This window comes from Excalfactoria chinensis, chromosome 5 (assembly GCF_039878825.1).
Source record: "Excalfactoria chinensis isolate bCotChi1 chromosome 5, bCotChi1.hap2, whole genome shotgun sequence".
Classification (NCBI taxonomy): Eukaryota; Metazoa; Chordata; class Aves; order Galliformes; family Phasianidae; genus Excalfactoria; species Excalfactoria chinensis.
This window is the reverse complement of record NC_092829.1, coordinates 14980605-15005909: the sequence shown is the minus strand read 5'-3', so window position 1 is coordinate 15005909 and position 25305 is coordinate 14980605. Positions and strand designations below refer to the sequence as shown.

The 25305-nt window shown below is 36.2% G+C and overlaps 1 protein-coding gene across 1 annotated transcript in view; it reads right to left on the bottom strand.

Annotated features, from left to right (window-relative positions):
• RPS6KA5 (ribosomal protein S6 kinase A5) overlaps positions 1–25305 on the bottom strand; it is a 61348-nt gene that overhangs the window by 33733 nt on the left and 2310 nt on the right. Inside the window, exons 2-5 of the mRNA XM_072337779.1 lie at positions 17020–17091; positions 6908–7126; positions 3725–3840; positions 3142–3249 (exon numbers count right to left, since the gene is read on the bottom strand). Coding sequence (XP_072193880.1) covers positions 3142–3249; positions 3725–3840; positions 6908–7126; positions 17020–17091 — 515 coding nt within the window. The remainder of the gene's footprint in view (positions 1–3141; positions 3250–3724; positions 3841–6907; positions 7127–17019; positions 17092–25305) is intronic.

Genomic DNA, 25305 nt, shown 5'->3' with positions numbered 1-25305 from the left:
TATGCAGTAAGAGTTGAAGACATTTCAATACAAAATCTATTACTCTTATCTGTTTTTTCCTCAAGATGAATAATTTATAATAGCGCAATCTGCAAATAAATTCTATATCCCACTTAAACACAAACTTAAACTGAGATGTATTGAAGCAGAAGGCAAAAGCGTCTTCCCCCTCCCAATCTTAAATCATCATTGCAGCTAAGACTGTACACAATACAAAGTTATTATTCATTCCAATTTCTCCAGCCCTTACCTAAGCCCATTTTGCACTTAGACTAATCAAATTGTTTGTGTTCATGAAATATTAAGTAGTGTTTAGATATCAGAAATCATTTCACATCTAAATAACTTGCCATACTGAGCAATAATAAAAAAAAAAATCAATTTTTATTCAACTACTTTATTCAGGCCAAGTTGTTTCTTCTTGCATGCAAATACCAGCACATGGACTTTTTAAGATAAAGCAAAGGCAAAACCAGACTGTTTTATATAATACTAATGGCATTTACTAGGTTCTCTTATTGTGCCTAAAGAGAAATAGTATCATAAAATTTAAGAATATTTCTTTCTGGATTTGTAGTTCTTACATGTTTAAGTACTCTGTCATAGTAAATGAGAAACAGAGAACACTTGACAATGCAATCTGATACTCCTCATACTCAGAATCCAGTGTCTGTATGGCAGAAATCAACAGCCTTCTGGTTTTCCTAGAAGTCACCTGCATTAACCTCCTTTCACTAGAACACTGCGTAGGAAAAACGTTTGCTTTTTTTTTTTTCTCCTCTTTATATTTGTTTAATCTGCCATGGCTATTTTAATCAAGAGCTAGTATGTTTTTTATTAAAAAGCTTCTTTTAGATTCTAGACTGAATATATGGAAATACATAGCAATAATCAGATTGAAAGAGGGATCAAGAAAACACTGAACTATGCTTCCTAGACAGTATCTCCAATTATAAAACCATCTGAAATCCATAAGTATATGGTAGTACAATTCTCTTTAGTAACTCCAAATTCAGTATATGTGTGACTGCTGATAACTTGTATACATTCTTAGTAACCTTGATTCTTCAAAGTGGGAGGATTTACTAGAATGAATTCCACTTGTGTAAGCATGCTTCTGTAGACTTGGAGAACTTGCAAGAAGCAGCGTGGACAGAGGAAGAAGTATGAAGAACACAGAGAAAGGAAAACATACTAGCATTGCAATGCATTTGCAAGAACATATTCTTGTCTTATCCGTCTTCCACAAGTGTGGGCTTTTAAGTAAGAGTGCTACCCAATTAGCATGAAAACAGGTATAAAGCTGTGCAATTATGAGAGGTATTTTTTGCCTTGATAAGTACATCAGGTCAGAAGTATAAATTAACAGGTAACTTACATAATGTGAACCATGTTCAAGGAGTGATCATATACAAGGAAACACGAAACATCAATTGCTATGTGTAAATGGGACATTTTAATCATGTTTCAGCTCGGTATCTAAATTACAATAGCAAACATGAAAACTGTAATCAAGTGCAGCTTTGGTTTCTAAGGTTTGAAAGAAAACAATGAAACTCCTTTCTTTTCACAGTACAATTGTTTCTTTTTTTTTTTTTAAACAAGGAAGATGAAAATTCATAAAGCAGAATGAGAAAAAAAAAACATAAGGGTAAATGAACACACTTCAGTACAGGATGAAAACAGAATGGATTTCAGTCAGAGAACATTAAATAACCAAGCAGCAAGTCTGTATTAATTTAAATTATGGAGAAAAAGGAATCAGATTCACAGTGTGAGGAAAAGCTGCCAGATATCCCTGATGCTTATCCAAGTCTTCACTTCATAAAATGGCCTGGGCTGAAAAGGACCATAAAGATCATCCAGTTTCAATCCCCCTGCCATGGACAGGGTCACTAACCACTTCACTTTTTCTTGCACTGTTTATAAAGAACATCCTAAAGGTGAGCACAGAGGAGAAATAAGAAATCCTCTTAAAGCCATCTGTTCTGAGACTTCTAAAGAAGAAACTGATTCGTTATAATACATTTTTGTCATAAGAAAGATTTCCACCTCATTCAAGGCCTAGAGGACAACTTAGTGTATCCCATCTCCTACACCTACTATATAGTATCTCAACTCTAAGCAGGCCCTACTCTCTTCAGCCACACCTTTTACTCTACTGTCATTCTCTGCTGAAAACTGTATCTCTTCTTATTCTCTTGCTGGAAGCACACTGGTCTGACAAACTGTGGCTGCTAACTCTTTGCTGTGCTACTTGATCCCCTTCTTGGCTTTACTCTATAATTTAAGGGGAATATACTGACAGTATTTGTACTACTGCTCTGCTTCAGAAACTAACATTCCAAGCCTTTTAAAATGTTGCCCTTCAAACCCCACCAGGCTCAATTAGGAATTAAAATATTCCCGAGGAAACCACCAGCTACCTATTTTTAGAAAACCCCTTTGTTGCATCTAACAAAGACTTTTGCAGTCCCGTATTTCAACATCTCTGACACCTAAAGTGAAAGCCAGAAAATATCTATTTTTAAATTCTCTCAACAGCAAAATCCTGTGCAACTTTGACTCTCTGAAATCTAAAAAAGTGTATTTGGAGATAAAACCATACCTTAGAAATAAATAATGCCTACAGACAGTGATCACTGTGTTAGGCACTATGCATGTATTTAAGAGATAAGCTTTTAACCTAAAAAGCTTGCAATTAAGCTTATCAAAGGTGACACGTATGTGAGAAAAATACAGGATAATAATACAACTATTATCATTAGCCTAAGAAAGAGTCATAGCATACCATTTGCCTAGTCACTGCAAAGTATTAGCACAGACAAACATTTTAGAAAGGCATCTGAGAATGACAACCTAAGTGGCTTTTCTGACTTCTACTGATCTCCTGCATGTAAAGGGCAGCACAAGGGAGCATGAAGACACTTCAGGGACTAGAACAGATTAAAGTGTCTAAAAACATTCACAAGCCAAAGATCAAGGAACTGAAAGCTTAAAATCCTGTAAACTGAGACTACTAGATAATGTTCTTTTAAAGACAATGTGGAGAAGACAATGCTATCATGATTTCAGGGAGACTGAATCTGATTGTGGTCATGCTGGATTCAGTATTCAATGACTGGAAATTCAAATACTCACCTCATCAGTAAGAAACTCCTTACTCAGACCAAAGTCTGTCAGCACCACATGGCCATCAGAATCCAGGAGAATATTCTCAAGTTTTATATCACGATATATAATTCCCAACTGCAAACAGAAATTAAATATTTCCAAATAAGTGCAGCCACGTCAAAGAGACACTTAATGCATTTAAAGGTTAAGTAAATGAAATTCCCAGTTCATTTTTCATTCCGAAAGAGCTTTTTCACTGCATCAAAACAAGGAGAAGTGAACAACAGCACAACCCAAACACTGATCTTGCTTACCATAAATTAGGCTTGCTGATATATTCAACCATTTTATAGAGATTATTAAAACTTAACCATAATTTGTCAATAATGATTCTTTACACATAGGCAAGAATGTGTAGCATTCATCTGGTGCACATGAATACACATTTTATTGGAAAGTATTTTTAATTATTCAACTAATGTGTCCCATTTGTAAAACATCTTCGCATTTAAGACTAAACAAATTATCCTAACTTTATATGGTGTGAGAGAATACAGTTGTAGCACAAAATCAGCTTGCAGTATCTTCTAAGAGGACAAACTCACTTTACCTTGTGAAGATGTTCAAGCGCCAAAACAATTTCCCCAATGTAAATTTGCACCTCATTTTCTGAGAATCTCTCTCTCTGTGAAAGATGAGTAAACAGTTCTCCTCCATTTATATAGTCTAAAAAGTAGAGCAAAGAACACGTACATTCACTTTCTGACAATTTAATTTTCTTATTAAATAACTTAAAGCACCAATTAATATTGCAGTAAGATGTGCTGTGATCAGATGATTTTATTGTATCATTTCAACTGCAGTATTTCATTGGGCTGTGCTATCCATAATTTCCTTGAGTGATAGAATAGTGCCAACTTAAATAAGCAGTAAAGCCTTACAGTGAACCTCAACTATCCATTAGTTATAAAGATCTTTCATTTAGTTTGCAGAAATCTTTTAGTTTTCAGAAAAATGAAAAAAAAAAACACCAACAAACAGAATATCAATGACACCTGTGAATATTTGTAAACCCTTATGAAATATTTAAGTTCAACAAGACACACTGACATTATAAGAGGCAATTCAGAAGAACAGCTATTGGGTGAAATAATCAGCTATGAAGGTTAAAATCTGTAATTGCCAATAAATGGAATGTGAATAGCAAAACTTATTCAACGAGATTATTTCCACATATATTCTCATCTGAAAATCACACTTCCATTATCTGCAGGACATGATGGGGTGGGTTTTCCCCACTCAGGGAGGGGGAAAAACAAAAAACAAAAAACAAACAACAACAGTGCTTCACTGTAACTCAAGCCCATTTTAGACATAAACTCACTAATTCTAGCAGAGCACATTAAAGTCATTCATCATTTATCAATATCAATCTGTTAGAACCGGTCCAGAAGAGAGCCATGAAGATGGGCAAAAGGCTGGAGCACCTCTCCTGCAAAGATAAACTGATGCAACTGGGTTTGTTCAGCTTGGAGAACAAAAGGCTCTAGGATCTCATTATAGCCTCCTCAGGAAGGAGACTTCTGGCATGGCCTGACAGGTGTTTAAACCACAAGTGATAAAGATTTAGATTAGAAGTTGGGAAAATTTTCACTCAGAGGGTTCTGAGGCACTGGAACAACCTGCCCAGAAAAACTGTGGATGCCCCATCCCTGGTGGCATTCAAGGCCAGGCTGGATGGAGCCCTGGGCAGCCCGATCTCGGGGATGGGCAGCCCTGACCACAGCAGTGGGTTAGTACTACATGGGCTTTAAGATCCCTTTCAACCTAAGCCATTCTGTGATCATACTAGCTTAAAGTTCATCTAAAGACTTGAATCAGCTCCAAACACTGGTTCTGGAAAACTGTTAGAAATGCAACCGTATGTCTGCAATTGATTCAGATTAAATTACTATTGCTATGGAATACAGCAGCATGCAGACTTATGTAAGTATTACAACTAGAGTCTCATTCAAGGCCAGCTGAGTAGAAAGAAGACAGAAACTATTTTTCCTGACAATTCAGAAGCCACTGAATCACAGCATTTTAATATTACATCAAAGTAGTAATTTACAAACATTTACGTATGATTTTCAAGAAACCATTATATTATTTTGTCGAGGAAGTCATGAAGCTCAGATGACTTTTAAAGTAGTTTTAGACCATGCTAAATAGATTTCTTGGTTTGTTTGTTCATTTGTGTTGATTTTTGTTTGTTTGTTTTTGAAGAAGACACCCAGAACAACACACTACACAACTATTCCCATTGCATGTTTAAAAAAAAAAGACAAGACAAGGACATTTCTAGAGTAACTGTTACTTTGAGGATAGATTCATAAAGACTTTGTAGAATAGAAAAACACAAAGAACAAAGCCTTTAATTATACGTCAGCTTTGAATTTTTTGCTTTAAACTTAGCCTTGAAGTTGTGTTTTGGTGGGAATTAAATGCACTTGCCCAGTTAGTGCTATCTACTGCATGATGTTCTTCAAAACTACCAAGCTCCCTCCAATTTGACTCTAATGAGCACATAATCCCAACTTTCTAATTTTCCTTTAATATGTCCTCATATTTTCTCTCTATCCTTTATTATTTTTTACCAAACATTAATCTATAAATACCACAATAACTGAAGATGATACTCTCAATATTGAAGGTTAACATGAAGAGTCACAAAGCTGTTGGTGCATTTCCAGTTTCTGCTTTGTCTCTAGCACCCTGCAGCCTCTGACAATATTTTACATACGCCTTGGGGTCCTTATCAAAGGAATTTGTGAAAACCATTCTCACACTTTTCAGCAAGAATCTAGTGAATACTTCATTTGAGCTGAAGTTCCTCAGGCAACAGTTTTATACCACTGTAATATATGAAACTGTGTTAAGTATACAGAACACCTTCCTAAGAACTGACAGCTAGTGGGAGAGGATTCATACAACAAGCTTGCAAACGCTAGACAAATAGATGTGGAAAGCAAAGCGGCAAGGACAGAAGATTGTTCTAATAATCTAATAAAAATTGTTATACAGCCCTCATTACCAAGCATCTCTTGTAAATGGGCATTTAGAAAAGTTAAAAGAATAATTTACCAAAACAAAGTATAACTGTACAAAAGCAAGTAACAGATCAGAGTTAAAAACAGTATAAAATGAAAAATGCAGCATGTTTGAACCAGGAGGGCCCCAAAAATAAAGACACATTCACTCGCGCCACCTTGCCAAAAAACTCTGTACTATAGATGCACAATGGCATGATACAGAGAGAATAAACAATCATTTTAATGTTCACGAAAACATTTTCATTTGTAGTAGCAACTGGAGATTTCACGGCAAACTAAAGCATGTTATAGTGGTTAAAAAAAAAAAAAACAACAACAAAAACAAAACTAGAAGATGCCATTTTTGTCTACAGCAAAGTGCAAGAAAATGGTATTTTTAGTAATTTTCCATCTTTGTTTTAGGCAGTGACCATACCAGTAACTTACATGCAACAAAACAAGCATAATGCTTTTATTTTCCCCCCCTTAAGTCACAGTAGAGGACTGAAGTTCAAACAGGAAAACCACAAATAAAGGCACTGTTGAAGGCAAACGGTATTTTACTTCCTATGCCCTCCCATACAACCTCCAAACACACAAGTCCACATTAAAAAAAAACAAACCTAAAACCACTAAGGAGATATAAGGATAGATTATATATTTGATTATCATATTTTATTTTTCATTAATAAAATAGTTCAAACCTGAAAAGTACTTACCTAAAATGAGATGAAGCTTTGTATCTGTCTGGAAGGCATAATGCAGTGTGACCAAAAATGGTGACTGCCTAATGTGTTCCAATACTTGTCGTTCTGTCCTTGTGTGCTCAGTTGTTTTGGCTTTTTGAACTATTGTTGCTTTCTTCAGTACTTTCATGGCATACAGCTTTCCAGCATCGTGGCCACTTACTTTCCTTACTAGGAACACTTTCCCATAGGCTTAAAGAAGAAAGAAGGGGAAGAAAAACAGTTAGACTACAAATCTGGTAGATGCCTTGATCTTACTGCTGATTATTAATGTTACACAATATTTCTCATTTGGTCCTTATTTCAATTATTCTTTGTTATGGCAGCACCAAAGTACCAAAAGCTCATTTTCAAAAAGCCAACATAGTATTCAGAACATCAAACATTTAAGTCTGTTTTGGACCTAAAGGAGAAGAAGCGAGGGGAACACTTTCAAAATCAGTTTTCTGCACACAAACAGGAAAAAAAGTCACCAGGATCAAAAGACAGTCATTCCAGACTCCTAAAGCACTGAATTGAAGTGTTCTGTTCACATGTTGGTTAAAAAGACACACCACATTGGAGTAATTAGGAAGCAGCACATATTGACTTTTTTTTGCTGTTGTTTTTTTAAATCAAAAGGTTCTTACAGACCAATAAATTTGACATCTCTACAACACAAACTGTAAGAGTAGCAATTCAATTTAGCGCATACGTGAACAAGATAATATGAGAAAGAATCAAGTTACATTTGAAGATGTAATTATTACTTCTATTAATACATTACTTAAAGGAATCCTGACGAAAGAAGCATAATACACCTGACTTATTTAGGTTTCTAAAGTACATATGTTTTCTTACAAAAGAATCTTAAAAACATTGCACAATTGCAGTTTAAAGAGGGGGGGCTTCCCATCAATTAAAGACACATCAGCAGACCAAAAAAAAAAAATAATAATAAAAAGGTTAAAAGTAAATTATTCAGCTTTTGAGATGAAAAGAGGATACCACAGCAATTTGTCCTGCATGATTCAGTCATATCTAAACTAGAGTGAGGAAGTTAGGGCTAAATACTACCACAGATATCAAAGCTGACTGCTAAAACAACAGAAACAATATCAAAATAATAAGTAGCTGAATAATATCTGCATGGCAGATAAAATTCCAAGCCAGTAAATTAGTAATCCAGGTGAAGTAAGATAATCATCAATTGGACATGCTTTTCTAACTGTTAAAAACTGCCATTACTATAGATACTGCAATGACAAACTAGACCTCAACGGCTAGTGATAATCCTGATGGCAAATAGCATGGGAGACATTTAGTACAGTACATACAGTACTGAAAGAGAAAAACCACACAACACAAAAGCAGAACTCTCTTCTGCTGCAGTATGAAATCCTCATGCATTCCCACCTTCAGTAATGCACACTATTTCAGTCCTCCTTTCTCCTGCCCCCAGAAATAAAAAGTACAGAACTTCAAGTTGCAGAGACAAATTACACAGATTATTCTATGTACAAACAGAACCGAACACAAAGTCATCTTATTCAGCCTGACAAAAGTAGAATACCAAAGATGCTAAAAAGTTCATCCAAAAGCCTGCAAGAGGGTAAGCAAAGAACTATTTTTCATTATCTCTCTACAAATAAGTAAAAAAAATTAAAAAAAAAAAAAAAATCATCAGGTATCAAAACTAAGAACCGCACAGCACAAATATTCAAATAAGCTTTGAAATCTCTGCCACATCACGTTGCGAATGCCAGAAGCATAGACGACTTCAAAAAGATTATATAAATCCTCAATGGAGAGGAATTCACAGAAAGTATTGCAGAACACACACAGTCTCCAGCTCAGGCAGGCCCCAAGCTGCAGCCTGCTACAGGCATATGAAAAAACCATCACTGCATGCCTCTCCATGTTCTTCCAGAGTCACGAGAGACAGAGCCCTGAGCCAGCAGGGTGTTTGGCATAACCCTTGAGGGGCCATTATCATCACATCACATTCCCAAAGAGAGCCCTCAAGCATCTCTAAGCTATAAATGCACTACATAGGGATACAGTGTCATGATGGGAGACACTGATCTTTAACCATGCTACATAGCAGATACAGGTCCCAAAACAAAAGTGTGCAGACCTAGTTTTGTCCTAGATAGGTAAAAGTACTGAGTTACCAAAAGAAATACTTGATTTTTATCTCTACTTGTTAAGAATAGCAGAAAAAAAACACAATAGGTTAATTTAAAGCCTTATCTGATGTAGCTGATGGATATGAGACGGCAGGACATTTCCCCCCCCCCCTCCCCAAAGACATTTAGTATTACACAGCACTACCCAGCTTCAGCTGCAGTTCTTCTGTGGTGTGCCTGTAAGTTGGACTCAGCATCCAAGCTGGTCATCAAGAAGAAGGACCTACAAGATCAATACAGGAAAAAGGGCATGGGCCGTAAATCCGCTCATGATGTACAGGGACAAATAATTTGAATCGAAGTTGTATGCATCACTTCTCATGTTATTCACCTTCTTTCCAATACTGAATGCTGAATTATTTTTAGCATCTGAAAAACAGGTGCTACAATTGATAGGATTGCTTTAAAAAAAAAAACAAACCAAACCCCAAACCACCAAAACTGCTTCCACAATTGCTACATTTACCTCTGGTTGTACCTTAATGCATCTTAAGCAGCAGCACACTAGTACTGTATTAACCATATGCTTCTACAGTTTTAAGTAAAGCTTATAAGAAAATTATCCAGTAAATGTATGAGCTACACAGAAGTCCCTAGAAACGATGCCAGTGTTAACTTAAAAGAATTTGCAATATCCCGGAGCTTTACCATGGTATACATTTCTTCTTCAGGATATGAAAATGACTGACAGCACAACGAAGGTTCTCAATAGTTTTCACGAGGATAAACCTTAAGTAGCACTATTTTAATCAAATGACTCATGACATATTCAACACCAGAATTTCCAGAGCCACCCTGAGAAACCTACTTAAAAAAGACAGCACTGCTGCAGCCATGTGAGTGGCTGCAAGGAGAAGGCACGTGAGCCTATGGCAAGAATGCTCTTACCTGATAATCTTATGTCAGAAAAGCTTTTTATCTCTCTCAAAGGACCACATTTTGATGTTCATCCTCATAAAAATACTCGAGATGTATACTAATTTAAGGCAGAAATATTTAGTCAGCAATACAGTCCCCACAGGGAATCACACATATTCAGACACCAAATATTTGATCCCAAAATTAATTAAAAATGTATTAAATTACAAAAGAACTAAAATATTACGTGAAATATGTATAAATAAACTATCTAGGACTGATTCTTATGGTTTATTACGTGGAGCAAGACAAGTAATGAAGGTGAGGGCAGATTGATATGGATATCAGCCCTAATACAAACAGGGGTTAAGACTTCTTTTGAGAAATACCTTTCTCATGAGTAAATACAAAGTAATACACACTACTATATGTAACAATTCAGCAAGTAATTAGAATATTCACTTATTGAAAGCCAATGAACAAAAATCATTTTTGTTTTTGTCTGTCCAAAAGCCATTACATCACGGCAGCTAAATCTAACAACAAAAAAGAAAAGCAGCAATTCCTACTGTTTATAGCACACAATTGTTTTTGTGCTCTTTTAAATCCACTAAAACTTGACATTCATATACAGAAAAGCTCAAATAGTATTTTTTTTTTAAGTGCTAACACAAGGAACACTTCTTAAATTACATTTTTACTGTCAATCTAAGAACAATCACGATACAGCTGTAGTAAAAGGCTCAGAGGAACAAGGTATCTAATATATGAATACATTTCACTATTCCTGTATGAACGCATACCTTACGACCAATTTCCTCTGAACTTCTTGTTGTTGACAGTGCATAAATTAATATAATTAAATAATTCTGAGGCAGAACTCCTACTGCACAGAAACTTGTCCACACATTGAAAATCATGATACAGCAAAGACAGAAAGGCATCCTGCTCTAGCAGCTAAAAAAAACAAAACAATAAAGAGCCTAGCAAAAACCTCAAAGACTGAACAACAGCATTATGAAGAAGCATCCTCAGTTCTCACTGTCCAGCACTAAATAACCAAAGACAACGCATTCTCTGCCATCCTTCCTTTAATATCAGACACTCAAGAGTCCGTAATGGACTCTTCTCAACACTATTGAAGACAAGTTCCTTGTTCCATTATGCAGCCAAGAAAACCATGATAAATACAAAAGGTGAAAAGTGGTAAAGAGGGTAAACTGCACCTTGGAAAGTACTTCCTACCGACATGTTGCTTCTGTGGCACATTCTCTTTGGTTTTATTTGCTTCACTTTGCTTGACTTAAAAAAAATAAATGCTGCCTGCAACAGGCATTGCAGGCTATGCCTAATTTTTTTTAGCTATAATTTTTAATTCCCTTTCAGAAAGTTCTTAAATGAAATCTCTCATTAGTGAGATAATCTACCAGTGGATAAACTTCCCTCAATTTGCACTGTTACCAAAACAGAATTATTTTATCCAAACCTTCTTTGAAGGCACTGCATGCTCCTGGAGTCTGATCAATTAACTGATAGCTGCCTGGATCATTTTTCTACTTCCTTCTTAAAAGCAGGACTGTATTTATTCTTCTCCAATTAGGCTGAATGACTTCTGACTCATTAGTTTCAGTACAAATCTTTGCTACTCATCTTCAATTTCACATTCCAGTTCTTTCAGAATTCTCTGATGGATGAATGGGATTAAGCTGTCCACGCATCATGTTCTTTAAGTGAGCACTGTTCCTTCTTTTCAGTCTGCTCTTTCAATACAGAAAAATTATTTCCCACTCCTAAACCTAGTCTCCAGTCAGCCATCCCGCTTTCCATTCAATATACCCGATAGTTGTTTGAAGTAAAATATCACTTTTAGTTCAGAATTATTTGCAGGCACTCTCTGATTTGGGCTCATTCTTCTGTGCAAAGTAAACCCACATCATTCTTCCTCTTCTTTTTAACCTTGCAGAAGAAGAATTTGTTACATTTTCTCCAATACATATTGAAAGATCTAACTTAATTTCACAATCCTAGCTTCATCTGAACACTTGGACCTCTCAGATGGAACTACACTATCCCTTTCTCTCTAACAAGGTAATGAGCTGATTATCAAAATCTAACACTGTTCCTACCAACTTATTTTGAATTTATCTATCAGATTTTAAATATTCTCCACATGCAAGCCTGAAATTGAATTCTTTGTTTAGCTCTTTTGTTTTCCTGGAGAAGCTTTACATCTAGATTTTTTTGCTTATCTATCCATTTATTTAAGCATTTTATAATATCAATCATGACTTAGAAATGACAATCTTTGTATTTTCATTGCACCTTTTTAACCAGCTCAGTCACTTTACAGTAGTTAATTTCCTTGAGTTCATGAAATGAATTTGGATAAGTATTAATAATTAGATTTTTTTTTATTTATAGTGTTTATCCACATAAAATTAATACACTTAAATTCTCATATGTTAGTGATTCCCATATAAGCATTTAATTCCAGATGATTACACAAAAAAAATATATTTTATGTACGACAATTTTATTCTCATTTATCTTCACTGGGAGACTGTAGCTCATCCAGCACACCAGATTATTAGGGCTCATGCTCAGCAGCCACGTGCATTCTCCCTTAAGCACAACTGACAGCCTGATTGAGAGTGGCACTTACTGAAATCAGAAGCAGAAACAGTTGAGCAGAAAAAGAAGGAATAATTGTGTAGAAAAATGTATGACCCGGAAAAAATGCATTTCTTATTATTACTCTTCCTAATAAGCATTTTAGAATGAAGTAAATAAGCCAAGCAGAAATGCATAAACCACCACAGCCACCTTCTACTATTGTTCCCTTCAGGGCTTTTTGAAATGCTTAGATTAACCTGACATTAGATTCTAGAGAGTGGACAGTTTTCCATGTCACAGGGAAAAAAAGCTTTTAACTAGATAGGAAGAACAGCTGGAAACATTAATTCAGTAGGCAGGAAACATGAAAATTCCACATCAGCGAGGTTGTACTGCTGTACAGCTGAAGAAAAGAATTTAAATGAGGACAAAAAGAAGCTGGAGTATCAAAAAGGATATATTACATAGAATAAAGACAAGGTAGAGAAGTCAAGTAAACAGTAATTTGCTCCCAGAGTAGCAAGCATATTATTAATAGTTTTATTAACAGACATATTTCTGTGTATTTTGTTCCACTGATGTAAAAGGTTACTGATTTCTGTTACAAGTTTATTGTCATGATAGCTATTTAACACAATATAAATGTCTCCAACCTTCATTAAAGGGCTACTAACTGAGGTTTCCTTGAATTTTCCTGTAAGACTGAAGTGTAAAGAGATGGATGTATATGATTTCCTTCTAACACCATGAAGTAAACTATAACCAACGCACTGCCAATTGTGTGTGTAGAACAAAGAGGCATACAGGAATGCAAAAAGAAAGAAATGCAAATTAAAGAGAAAGTGTGAGATTATCCTAAGCATAAAGAAACACTATTTATAAATACTTTTATTGTATTTTTAACAGATAAACTCTATTTAAAAACAGAAAAACAAAAAAAACTTAAAAATCAAGATAAATTAACCTTTATTTCCATCATCTGAAAAAACACCACACCAAACCTATGTATAAGCTACCATAATTACACATGCTTAAGCGTAGTGTAATTTAGCATATTTTGAGTATCATCTTATTACTGTTGCCTCACACCAAAACATATTTTAAAATATTGTAATTAGTTAAAAATAATACCTACAAATAACACTTAATATGTCAAAGAGGTTTCAATATATAACATACATTGAATATATATTCTATCTACAACAGAGAGTAGTATATCAACTACTTGGAAAACAGTGCAGTCTGCTTAACTCCATAGAGAACAATTTCAAAACAAAAATTCAGCTCTCTTTCAGTATTAACTCTATTGCAGTAATACCTCAAAGCTCACATCAGGATAAGGCTTTTCAACTGCCAGAATAAAGATAGCTCTTGCCTAAAAATAGAGCAACAAGTAAATAGAAGCCATGAGATGCCCCTCTTGTTTTTTCTCCAATTTGTTCCCAAACACACAATAGTAGCTCTTTTGTCACCATAAATCAATTTGTCTAGAGTGACATCAACAACCACGCACATCTTCAACTCCATAGACCTTACAAGTAAAAGAATAGAGCAGTTCCCAAAACAACCCCCTCTCCCCCCCCCCCCCCCCCCCTCCCTCCAAACAAAACAAAACAGCTCTGCCATCTCATCCATATTTTCATAGTGACAAGTCACTAATGGAAAGACAAGGGCTGCTTGGACAAGTGCTTAGGTCCCAAGAGCCACCCTGCCACCACAAAGACCCCACACCACTTTAACAACAATTTCTGAAACAATGAAAAATATCTTTTCTCATCACCCTTCCCCCCAAAAGTTAAAAGCCATCTAATAAACACCTACAGCTTGCACTTCAGCCGATAGGCAGTCAATCTTAGCAGAACGGCATTTTAGCTTCACCAGAATTAGGCTGCCAACACACAGATAAAACTTACTTGAATATACATTGAAGAAAACATCCTCCATACTTATTCTCATGGAATAAAAACCACAGAACAAATTAATTCTGACTTATCAATACAAAAGCATGCAAACACCCTCTGATGACCCCTGATGAGCAATCCTAAGGATGACAACAGAAATGCAGACAAGTAGTTTTGGACAACAGAGGCCACATATTAATTGAGGCTGCCTCTTTTAGGGTATAATTTAATGCTAGTCTCCAAAGACAGCCTGCCATTCCGAATACTTCAGAAATGTTGTGATTATAGATAGTTTTTCTTCATGGTCTTTATCATTCCCTCAAGCAAACATATATTCTGGTACAAAGAACTGAAGTAAAAGCAGTCATATTCATTTTCCCAGTCTCAATCCAAGTATGAGAACAAGAAATTACAGGCCTGAACAGGACCCTCACAACTCCCAGTACAATACAGTTAACATCTTGCAGCAAAGTTTGCATGCAAACACTTGGTTAGATTCTTTTATTAATAACAGTTTTGATAAAATAATCCCTCTGCTACAGACACTGCAAGGGAAAAAAGCAATGCATGCCGCACAGGAGAAAAATACGTTAAGTAAGATAGCTAAATATACTGAGTGACTGCATATCCACAGACATTTCACATGCAGCAGATACTCTGCAGGATCTACCACATTTGCATTTCCATGCTTAAGATGGAGCGCTTGAACAGTGATTCTCCTTAATAATAAAGAAATTCTAGAATTGCCTTATTTTAAAAAATAATGTGGAGGGTTCCAAAGGGGGTTTTATGTTATTATAATAACAGGACCTGAGTAGACTTGTAAAAATTCTTAGTAGTTCTGTAATAGTAGCCCTGATACTCCCAAAAAAACCCAAACCCTCACAGTAGAGCGCAGTAGAGCACTTCAAGATCATATCAGACAACTGGCCAATTTCATACTACAGTTTGTTCTGCTCTATTAATTCAATAAAGAGGACACAAACTTTTCTGATCGTAACAATCAGAATCATGTTGAAAGCTGAGATAATGTTTTGTTGACAATATTTAAATATTTAAAATGTTTAAAGAATATTTAAATATATGAATATATAATAAATATAAATACATATAAATATATAATAAAAAATATTTAAAGAAGAAATGCCTAGCACTGGTATATCCCATTGCGAAATAACACACCATCCATTCAGAAACCTGCAAGAATGAGAGCAATATTTGCTTATTGCAATTCCCAGAATGCTTCTCAATAGGAACAGGAATAGGAATTGAAACATCCTCAGCAAGAATACCTAGGTTGCAGAATCTGCCAAGAACAATGCAAGTATGACTGACAGTGAGTTGGGACAAGCAATGAAAGGACCTCTTCAAGGCCACTACAGCCCTATTCCAGGGATTCCACACCACTGCAAACACTGAAATTTCAGATGGTCATTTTCTGGACAAGCAAAGAGAACTTGCTCCCCTAATCCCAATGGTCTTAATATTTCTTAAGGACATTCTCAAGATACTACTAAAATTACATATTAAACAATGCAACATGGATTTCCTAAATAAAACACAGTGCTTCCTACAAAACATCCCTTCAAGGTACTCAAGGTACCCTTGGCTTTCTGAAGTCTGCATAGATCTTTCAGTCAGTTCTTGCCATAGTCTGAAGCCCACCCAGAGGAAGTTTCTGGAGCAATCTAATTACTAGAGTACGACAAAGACAGACAGATGTGCTGAATTTGTGTTCTTCACATACGCAAATATGCAAGTTTTCTTGTCCCCTTATCACCAACTACTGAAATTGAACAGCAAGAGTTCAGTTGTGAAGCTTTTTAAGTTAAAAACAAAAACAAAAAACAAAGCTTCAGAAATAGAAAAATACAATTGCTCCTTTCATAGGAGTAATTTGTGCAATTACAGTGTCACTGCTAGCTGCTAATATGTAAATATGCTAGAAATAATAAAAGCCATCACTTTTAGTCTGCATGCGTGCCTGTGAACATCCTTTCAACAAAAGGAAAACAAAGTTTTAGGGCTGTCAACATAGGACATGTTGCTGACTACAGAAATTAATCCTACAGCATCCTACTAATCTCCAACATCACACTAAAACTCACAGTAAAACAGTGAGCATTTTCAATCTTAAAAACTACTGGAACTTGACTACGACAGTAAAAGACGAGTAGAGCCCATGTCAAAGCATACAGTTGGACTAGAAAATTCTACTCTATAGTATGCTTAAGCTACAAGCTGTTTCAGAAATTCATCAAAACACAGCTGGAAAATTTAAAGAAATTATCAAGTTCATGTCTTCACTTAGATCAGATTTTTCACAAACTGTATTAAACCTTTACAAATTATTATTATTTTGAAAGTACATCTTCAGCAGATACTTCAAACTATAGTATCTGACCTCTGATTTTGCTCTATGTTTGCCAGAAATCAAAGCATCTTCATAAAGAATGTCCCAGTTACCAGAAACTCAGTGGGAAAACAAAACTACACCTAAGAGTAATGCTTCCAACATTCAGTTTATAACAACAATGCATCTTACCCCCAGTTCCAAGGACTTTCAAGAGTTCAAAGTTCTCAATGCCAACTTTCTCCGCATGGCCTGTCAAATTTGCTGAAGGAAAAAAAAACAAAACACAAATCAGATATGCAATACATTGAAACATCATATCCCTATAAGCTTCAGTAAAACTAAGTTAGCAGTTGAATGCACCAAAGGACATTCCAGCAGCACACTGTACTATAGCTTGGAAAGTAAGGAAGAACAATACTTTTTGTCTTCATAGAATTCTCACTGAAACCCATCTAGTTCAAACTTCTGCTCAGGTGCTCATGCCATTAACAGCTCCAGGGGCCAATATCCACAACCTCCACTGGGCAAGCTGTTCCAGACATTCATCCACACCAACAATAATGTATTCTTTCACTAATACATAATAGGCATTTCTCATGTTTCAGAGGGTACCCGTTATTTTTCACCCTACCACCATTCACCGCTAAGACTAGAACTGCTTTCTGTGTAATCTTCAACTGTATACTTCCAGAAAGCAATCATATCTTTCCTTAATCCTAACATCCTAAATATTATCATGATCTTGGATTACATGGTATTTAAGGTGATGTAAACAAAGCTCCAATGACAATTCATTTATTTAACACAGAATTATTAAACGTACAAAGACACTTTACTATGACTGAAAGGGCAAGACCTTGAATATACAAGGCCAACACATTTGGAAAAACCTAAGCTGAAACAAAGGTTTGTCACTGGCTGGGGAGTCTGTGAAAAGAGCTCCATGTTTGTATTCTATACTACTGAGGATATTTTGTCTAACATTTTTCTTAGCAGGAAAAGAAAGAGCCCTATTTTTATTTTTTCAATAAGCTGACGAAAGAAAAGTCTGAAGTAGCTCCAATTTTTTCCATCCCTCATTCCTACCATAATATTAACCATCCACTTCTATTAACATGATGGCAGCACATGCAATAAAGCTGCTCAGTTAAATTATACAGATTAAAAGTAGGAAGCCAAAAAAGTAAAGAAGTTTGATTTTCCAAGCCAAGTTCAGCTCATGATCCACTTTTTAACAAGCAGCTGCATAAACAGTTTTACTAGCACAATTAGGGATGCAATATCAAGAACCAGAAGCTACGTACACTGTCATGATTGCTAAAAGAAAGCCTCATTTTAACTAAAGGCTAGTTTTATGGGAAAAAATTAAACTTCAGAAAGACATCTCTCTGCAAAGAATGAGCAAGCAAAAAAACAAAACAAAATAAATGAAAAAGAAAACTCACGACTTATTCCAACAATCCTAGGAATCTGTAAACACACACAAATGCATCCATCGGGGATAGGCTAACAGTGCTCCCATGCAAAGCACTGATGAAATCTCATCTGAAATACCATTTTCAATTCCTAACATCCATTTTTACAGGGGATTAATCAAGCTTGGAATAAGCACAAAGAACACTTAAAATTAACAGAAGATAAAAAAAAAAAAAACCAAAACCAAAAACCAAAACTGAAAACTTTCAGAATTTCCTCCCTTGCATGAGTAGAAGTACACGACAACTGCAGATGTGAGCACATCTACAAGCTACCCTAATATTACATGTAATAAAAAACAGATCATAGAGAAATTATTCTTGAACTGATCACAAAAGTAGTTATTAAAATACAGAAATACATGTGGTAGGCAAGATTTAGTGCCAGAACCATTTACAAGTCAGTGAATTAACATGCACCACATGAACTGAAGCTTGCTGTACTATTAGCGGCAAGTGCTACATTACAGTAATTGCTGAAGTCAGTAGTATGGATAATGTACCCATCTACCAAAAGTGAGGCAGACCCAGACTGAGTGAATGTCTACATAGGTTGCTCTGAAAGTCACTGAAGAAATTCAAGACAGAACTTCTCTAGCTCAATAAATGCTGAACTCAGAACACTTATAATTTTTTCACTTTACCATCCTGGTTTCAAACTTCCACTATGCAGTATTCCTGAAAGGTTTCTACCATCTCATACACGTGAAGTGCTGTCAGCAGAAGGCTTTTCAATTAAACACTCTTCTAGAATGCACAACTGTCATTTAACAATGCCACATTCTTGGAACCAGGTAAGAAAACAGAATGGAACACAGAGAAACATTGCATCTCCAGTGATATCCTGATGATCTGTAATGCTGGCTATAGTCCTAGAAACGGATAAAGTCACAAACTCTGTCCATTAATCTGAGTTATACCTTAAACTCATTTTAATTTCCATTCCATATTAAATAACAGTAGTGAAGTGTTTTCCACTGTCATGACATTAGGCAGTAAGTAGATGAATGATAACTCAGTTATGTACTTCTTACAACATGAACCACTGCTTTGCACCGTGAACCACAGTTTTGCACTATCCACTTAATCCCATTTTACTTCCATTTTGGACATTTAGTTGCTTTAGAAAACTGATTAAACGTCTTGAAAGTTATTGTAATCTTACTTTTACAACAGAAGTGGAAAAGAGCATGGTCAAAAAATGCGCTTATTTATGATAAGAACCCCCTCTCATTCTTTTGGCATTATACTGAGGAAAAAGGACATCCCTCAAGACCAGGCAGCCAAAGGTGCTGCATAACACATGGCGGCATGGGAGGACACTAGGAACATACAGATTCTGAGAATGCTTCCCCATAAAGAAGGCAGCAATACTGTCCTCAATCTAAAATAAATCAAAACACTAATAATACATCTTCAGAGCTACAGAAAAAGATCAACAATTCCTAGAGTGCTCCTCCCAACACTGTCATATCTGGTAACAGCCTCAGTCTCTCTCTAAAGTCATTACCAAAGAAGTGCAAGCTGAAGAGCTTGTAGTGCCCATGACATTCTTTCCAATGACACCACTAAAACAGCTCTTTATCACCATTTCCTGAAAGTAGAAGATGCAGCACTTTTTGACACTGAGATGTGGTATGGCTTCCTCCAAAACTACAACTGCTATATGATATCTCCTTGAACTGCTTTGAGGAGCACTGCTCCCAAAGATCAGTTCTAACATTCACCAGCCACTCCTAAGGAACCCAAGTGTCCACTGCTGAAGACTTTCCAGAAGAACTGCTTTCAGCAGTTAAAAGATAACTGTTCCAAAGAGTTCAAGAGTCCTTAAAGGGCAGTGACAAGAAAGCCTTCATAATCAATGATATAACTGAGAAACCTGTCCCGTCCCCAACTCATTGCCACGCTAGCATTACTAAGAGAACATGACCCAACAACTACCTGTACAACCCATACAAAGGCAGGAGTACAACAGGATGTACAGTCATCAGTGAGGCTCCTTCCAGCTGCAGTATCACAGAATCTCAGCATGAGCAATGATGCCATTCAGACACGGAAGCTGCAAACACAGCTCAATTTAAAAGTACGAGGAAAGCAGCTTTGAAAACAGAATTATTTCTCCATGCCCTTTTTCTTCATTAGCAGATCAGCACAAAGATAGGGAATCAGACTTGGAGATAAAGAAAGTACTACCCAACTCAGCAGGACAGCAGTTCTCGACAAACAACATGAAGCTACACATAGCACAGCAGTACAAATGACACAAGCACAACAGCAAAAAACAAAAACAAAAAACACACACATAGTAAGCTCAACAATACATTCAAGGAAGCAAGTTATCTGCATAGGTACCCACTTAGGAAAAGTTCCTATTGACACATTTCCTACAGTACATAATCAACAGTATCTAGTATTGGGCCAACACAGCAAGGAGAACACAGAGCTGAGGGTGATGGCAAAATACAACACATCAATCTAGAAACAAGGAAATGGACTAAAGGGAGAGGCCAGACAAAGGCCATCCGTGAAAAACAAAGAGGAAACAATGGTATTGGTCTCAATTATCACCTTTGATAAACACAAATGTCTAGAAAGACATGCACTAAGAAGGCAAACCTCCACATGCAGAGACACCAAAGCATGAAGCAGAATGTATTGCTATTCTCAGCTCCCAGAAGCAGAGCAGTCTATTTGATTCTGGGAATCAGGACAAAATACTTCTATTTGATGGAGTATCTCCAGATGACAAAGGAATTGGCACTATCACCTACATTGCACTTGAACTTTGAGATGGCCCGGTGTGAACTGCGTAAGATAGTAGAGCTGAATGACTACTTCCTTACTCAGAGTGAACAGGGCTGTTTTTCCTTAAGGTTAAGCAGAATTTGCATACTATTGGAGGAGGGGAGAACGAAAAAAAACAAACCAGTAACACAATACATAACATAAGCTTCACAACTGCTATTCATTAGACACATGAAAACACATCTAGGATGCCGTACTAGTTTTCTGATTTATATATATATATATACACACACACATATATGAATATGAAATTACACTTTGGTTTATAACTTGTTTCAGCAACTGAGATCTGTTGTGAAGACAAGCGATCCCACAGCCCTTTCAATCTGAAAGACTATCACCAACTAATAATTATCAGGCCACTGAACAAAAGTTCCATCTAATCAGTACAAGGAACCATCTTACAAACTTAAGATCAAATTCTCAAAGGACAGCTATGAAAAACACAGATACTTCTTGAGGTGATTTAAAAAAAGCAAAAATAAAAACACAGCCACAGTTCAAACTCATGTAGAAGAAGGAAAACTGCAGTTCCTGCTACCCTGAGCTCTAGAATCACAACTGAAATAACTGTGGTAACAACCACCCATCCGCTATAACATCAGGTGTTTAAGAGATCATCTGAGCTGAAAAATATTCAAGTTTTGAAAGTTGTTGATCCTAGTCCAGTAGGCCCGGAAACCAAAGCTTTGCACAGCCAAAGATGACAAAAATCTCCTGAAATATTAGCTAAGTGTCAAACAGCACATGGAAATTCAGAAGTAGGGAATACTGTGGGAAAGGCAACAGAAAACAATCACTGCCACTTTTAGAACTCAGAGATAGAGTTGCTACTTGTATAACAGAAGCTGGGAAAAATAAATAAATAAATAAATAAATAAATGCGTTGATAACTGAGATTAATGACCCAAAGTCACAGTAGTTTAGACTGGAAAATGTTCCATGTTAAAATCCATTTGCATTCATCAGCAGAAACTATTACAGAAGTGATTTTGCTATGAGGTCTGTCATTACTGTACGATGAATCACTATGAAGTCACCAAGATTCAGACCAGAAGCATCTCAGGGTGAGCAAGCTCAACGTGCAATAACAGTATACACCACATAACAGCTAAGGAAAAAAAGTTAGGTAACCTGATTGTAGCAACCTTATTCTGTAACAAATACCAGAGTTGGAACAGCCAGATCCAAGTAAGAGATATCTAAAGACCATGCATGCCTTTTTAAACCAGAGATGATAACCAAGAACAAGGTATGAATGAAATTTGGCCTTCTCTATCAACAGAGATCAGCATACCACTTTATCAAAACAAACAAACAAAAACACTCACCATAGCCCATGACTGAAGTGGAAACTCTTGAGACAGTGTTCAAGTAATAACATAGGTTAAGTATTAACAAAAAAGTCTCTGAAGTTTTGGTGGAAGGTGTTTACATACTGGCTTATACAGACAAAAAAGGCAGGAAAGCTCAAGAATTATCTTCAAAACAATCCTCTTTCAGGTGAAACTTTCACGACTAACTGTTCAAGCCAGCATAAAATATGTATGAATATGTAGTCCCAACAGATCCCAAAACAACAAGTACGATGACTGTAGCATAAAACCTCCATGAAGCAGGTCATCTGCCTACGGACAGAAGATGTCAGAAGCATGATTTTCTTCTAAGTGATCATAGAAGAGTTTGTACGTCATCATTAGGACCACAGAACGATACAAATAAAGAATGTTTACCAGAAAACAAATTACACCAAGCAATGAAGGAGATCCATCCAGAATATTCACATCAAGATCTGCAAAGATCTCACCTAAGATATACCAGTCTCTTACAGAAGTTTAATCAGCTCTGTCAAGTGCTTTCTGAACTGCTTCTTAAATAAGATCCTAAAGTGCAGTGATTCCACACAGAGTAAAATTCACACCTCTAAGTGGTATTAAGGAATATTCATCAACTTCCTCTGTAATTCTGCCCTTGTGTATCCCACACTAACAGCATTTATATTTTAGTTCTCTAGAAAAGTTGGACTAAAGTAAAAACAATTACAACTTTGAAATGCTCAATTATTAATAGCTCTCGATATCTAAACAGTGTTCAGAACTAATAATCATACTAAAGCAGTTTCTTACACCAAATATCATTTTAAAAGTATCTGTAAGCTTCTTTAAGAATGTTTTCTTCTAAAAATAATTAAGAAATAATACTGTAGAGGTGCCAGGTGTGGTGCCACAGCAAAGGCTGAATTTAACTCATGATTTCATCTCCTGTTTTAGGCACAAGAATCCCTCTTACAACGCAATACGAACAAACAATAAGTTATCTTACAGCTACATATAAACTCATTCTTCTTCAAGTTCTCATTCAAGAGAACTAAGAATTTGTAATATTAAATCCTTGAAACTGTTCTAAGCCTTTCATAACTTATAATTTGGTGTGAAGCTATTAGACTCAAGTGGAAACTCCAAATTGTTCTGCCACTAGAGCCCTGCAGCCCTTTACTAAGTTACTTGTATGCTTCGCTCACCTTTTCCCTTGCAAGTACAAACTAATGCAAGTTCCTCAGTCCAAAGTTTGTGACAACTCTATGAATCCAGTATCCCCTTCAAAAACAGATCTGCCAAAACGAAAATGGCTTAAAGCAAATATGTCTATTGCCTATTGCTCACAGGTTTGCCTCAAGATCCCAGCTTTGCTCATTTTTGCCTCACACCAGGCAATACAGCATGGTGAGATGGGCAGTCTCCCAGCTAGATGCATGCAACAGAGGTTCAGAATCCTTTAATCTTTTTTTTTTTCCTCCCCACCAAAAAATAAAATAAAATAAAAATAAAAATAAAAAATTAAATCAAGATTTATGAAAGAAGAAAACAAGAAGAGGAAAATTGCTGTTAGCAGTTTATCTCCTTCTTGCATTCCTATGTCACAGATCTTTCCTGTGTCCATACTCTTCCCTGTGTAAATTGTTCTCTAATAAGCTTTACATTTGTCATTGGGCAGCTCCCTGGCTCTGCCAGGGAACAGAAAATGTTAAGGAGCGATTATAATACTTTTCCCACTGTAAATAATACAAAGCTTCTTAAGTCTCCAAAAGAGATGCAAAATTCTGCCAATTCTAAGGTTAGCCTTTAAGAATACAACCTTTCCCTTTATACGGTACAAGAAATGGATCATACTGAAAAATTCATTTCCTTATTATTTCCACAGGAGAGCTGCAGAGAGTCAAAGACAGTCACCACTTCCTATCAGTTGACCTTTGGTATGGTTTTTTTCCTCCTGCTTCCTGTCAAGAGAAGGGGATTCCACTTTCCCCACAAGCTCGCTTCCTTCCCAATATAAGGGAAAGGAGATGACAACTATTCTCAGGTGGCTGAGCTGGGAGTTTCTGTTGGTTTGTGTAACAACCTCTTCAAAAGCAAAAAAAAGAATTGGTTGCAAAATACATTAGGGGGAAAAAAAAAAATCACCATTAATTGTAATGTGTTCTAAAAGTCACCACTGTGCCTACGAAACAGCCAACCAAAAGTAATAATCACTGAGTATATGTATGCATACAGTTCATCTAGTAGTAAGGGGAGAATCTGATCCTATGCATCATTAAAATTAAACATACATGCACAGAGCAGTACCCAAGCATTGCAATCTAGCAAAGAACACAGCATCTCACAGGCAATTGAGTGCCACAATTCCTTCCCTATCACAAGAACCCATCTATGAGATGATGTTATTTTCTGCAACTGCTTTTTGCTCAAGCAATGGAAAATGAGTTTCAGTGCCCTAAGAACATGGGATATAAAGTTAAAATTAAGACTGACCCTAGATGGCAAAAGATGGGATTATAATTTCAAACTGAAAGTTTAAAAGAAGTCAATATATGCCACGATAAGGCTAACAAGTAATCATTGCTTGGTGCTAAGTAGAACCTCTACAGTGTAGAGATAACACTAAATGTCCTCTAGTTGTGCATTGTCATACACCAGCATACTGGCTTGGAGGTAAAAAGCACCTGTTTTATTCTCAAAAACATTAGTTTCATCTTACACCCAAGTTCTATAGTACATTCACTTACTGACTTGACTGCAGTCAATGCCTGTCTCTAACCTACTTCATGTTTTTAGAGCAATTACATGACCCAAGTAATTGCAAAGTGAAACCAGAGGTTCACCTGCACTGAGCTGATTTGAACACACAATTCTTCCTA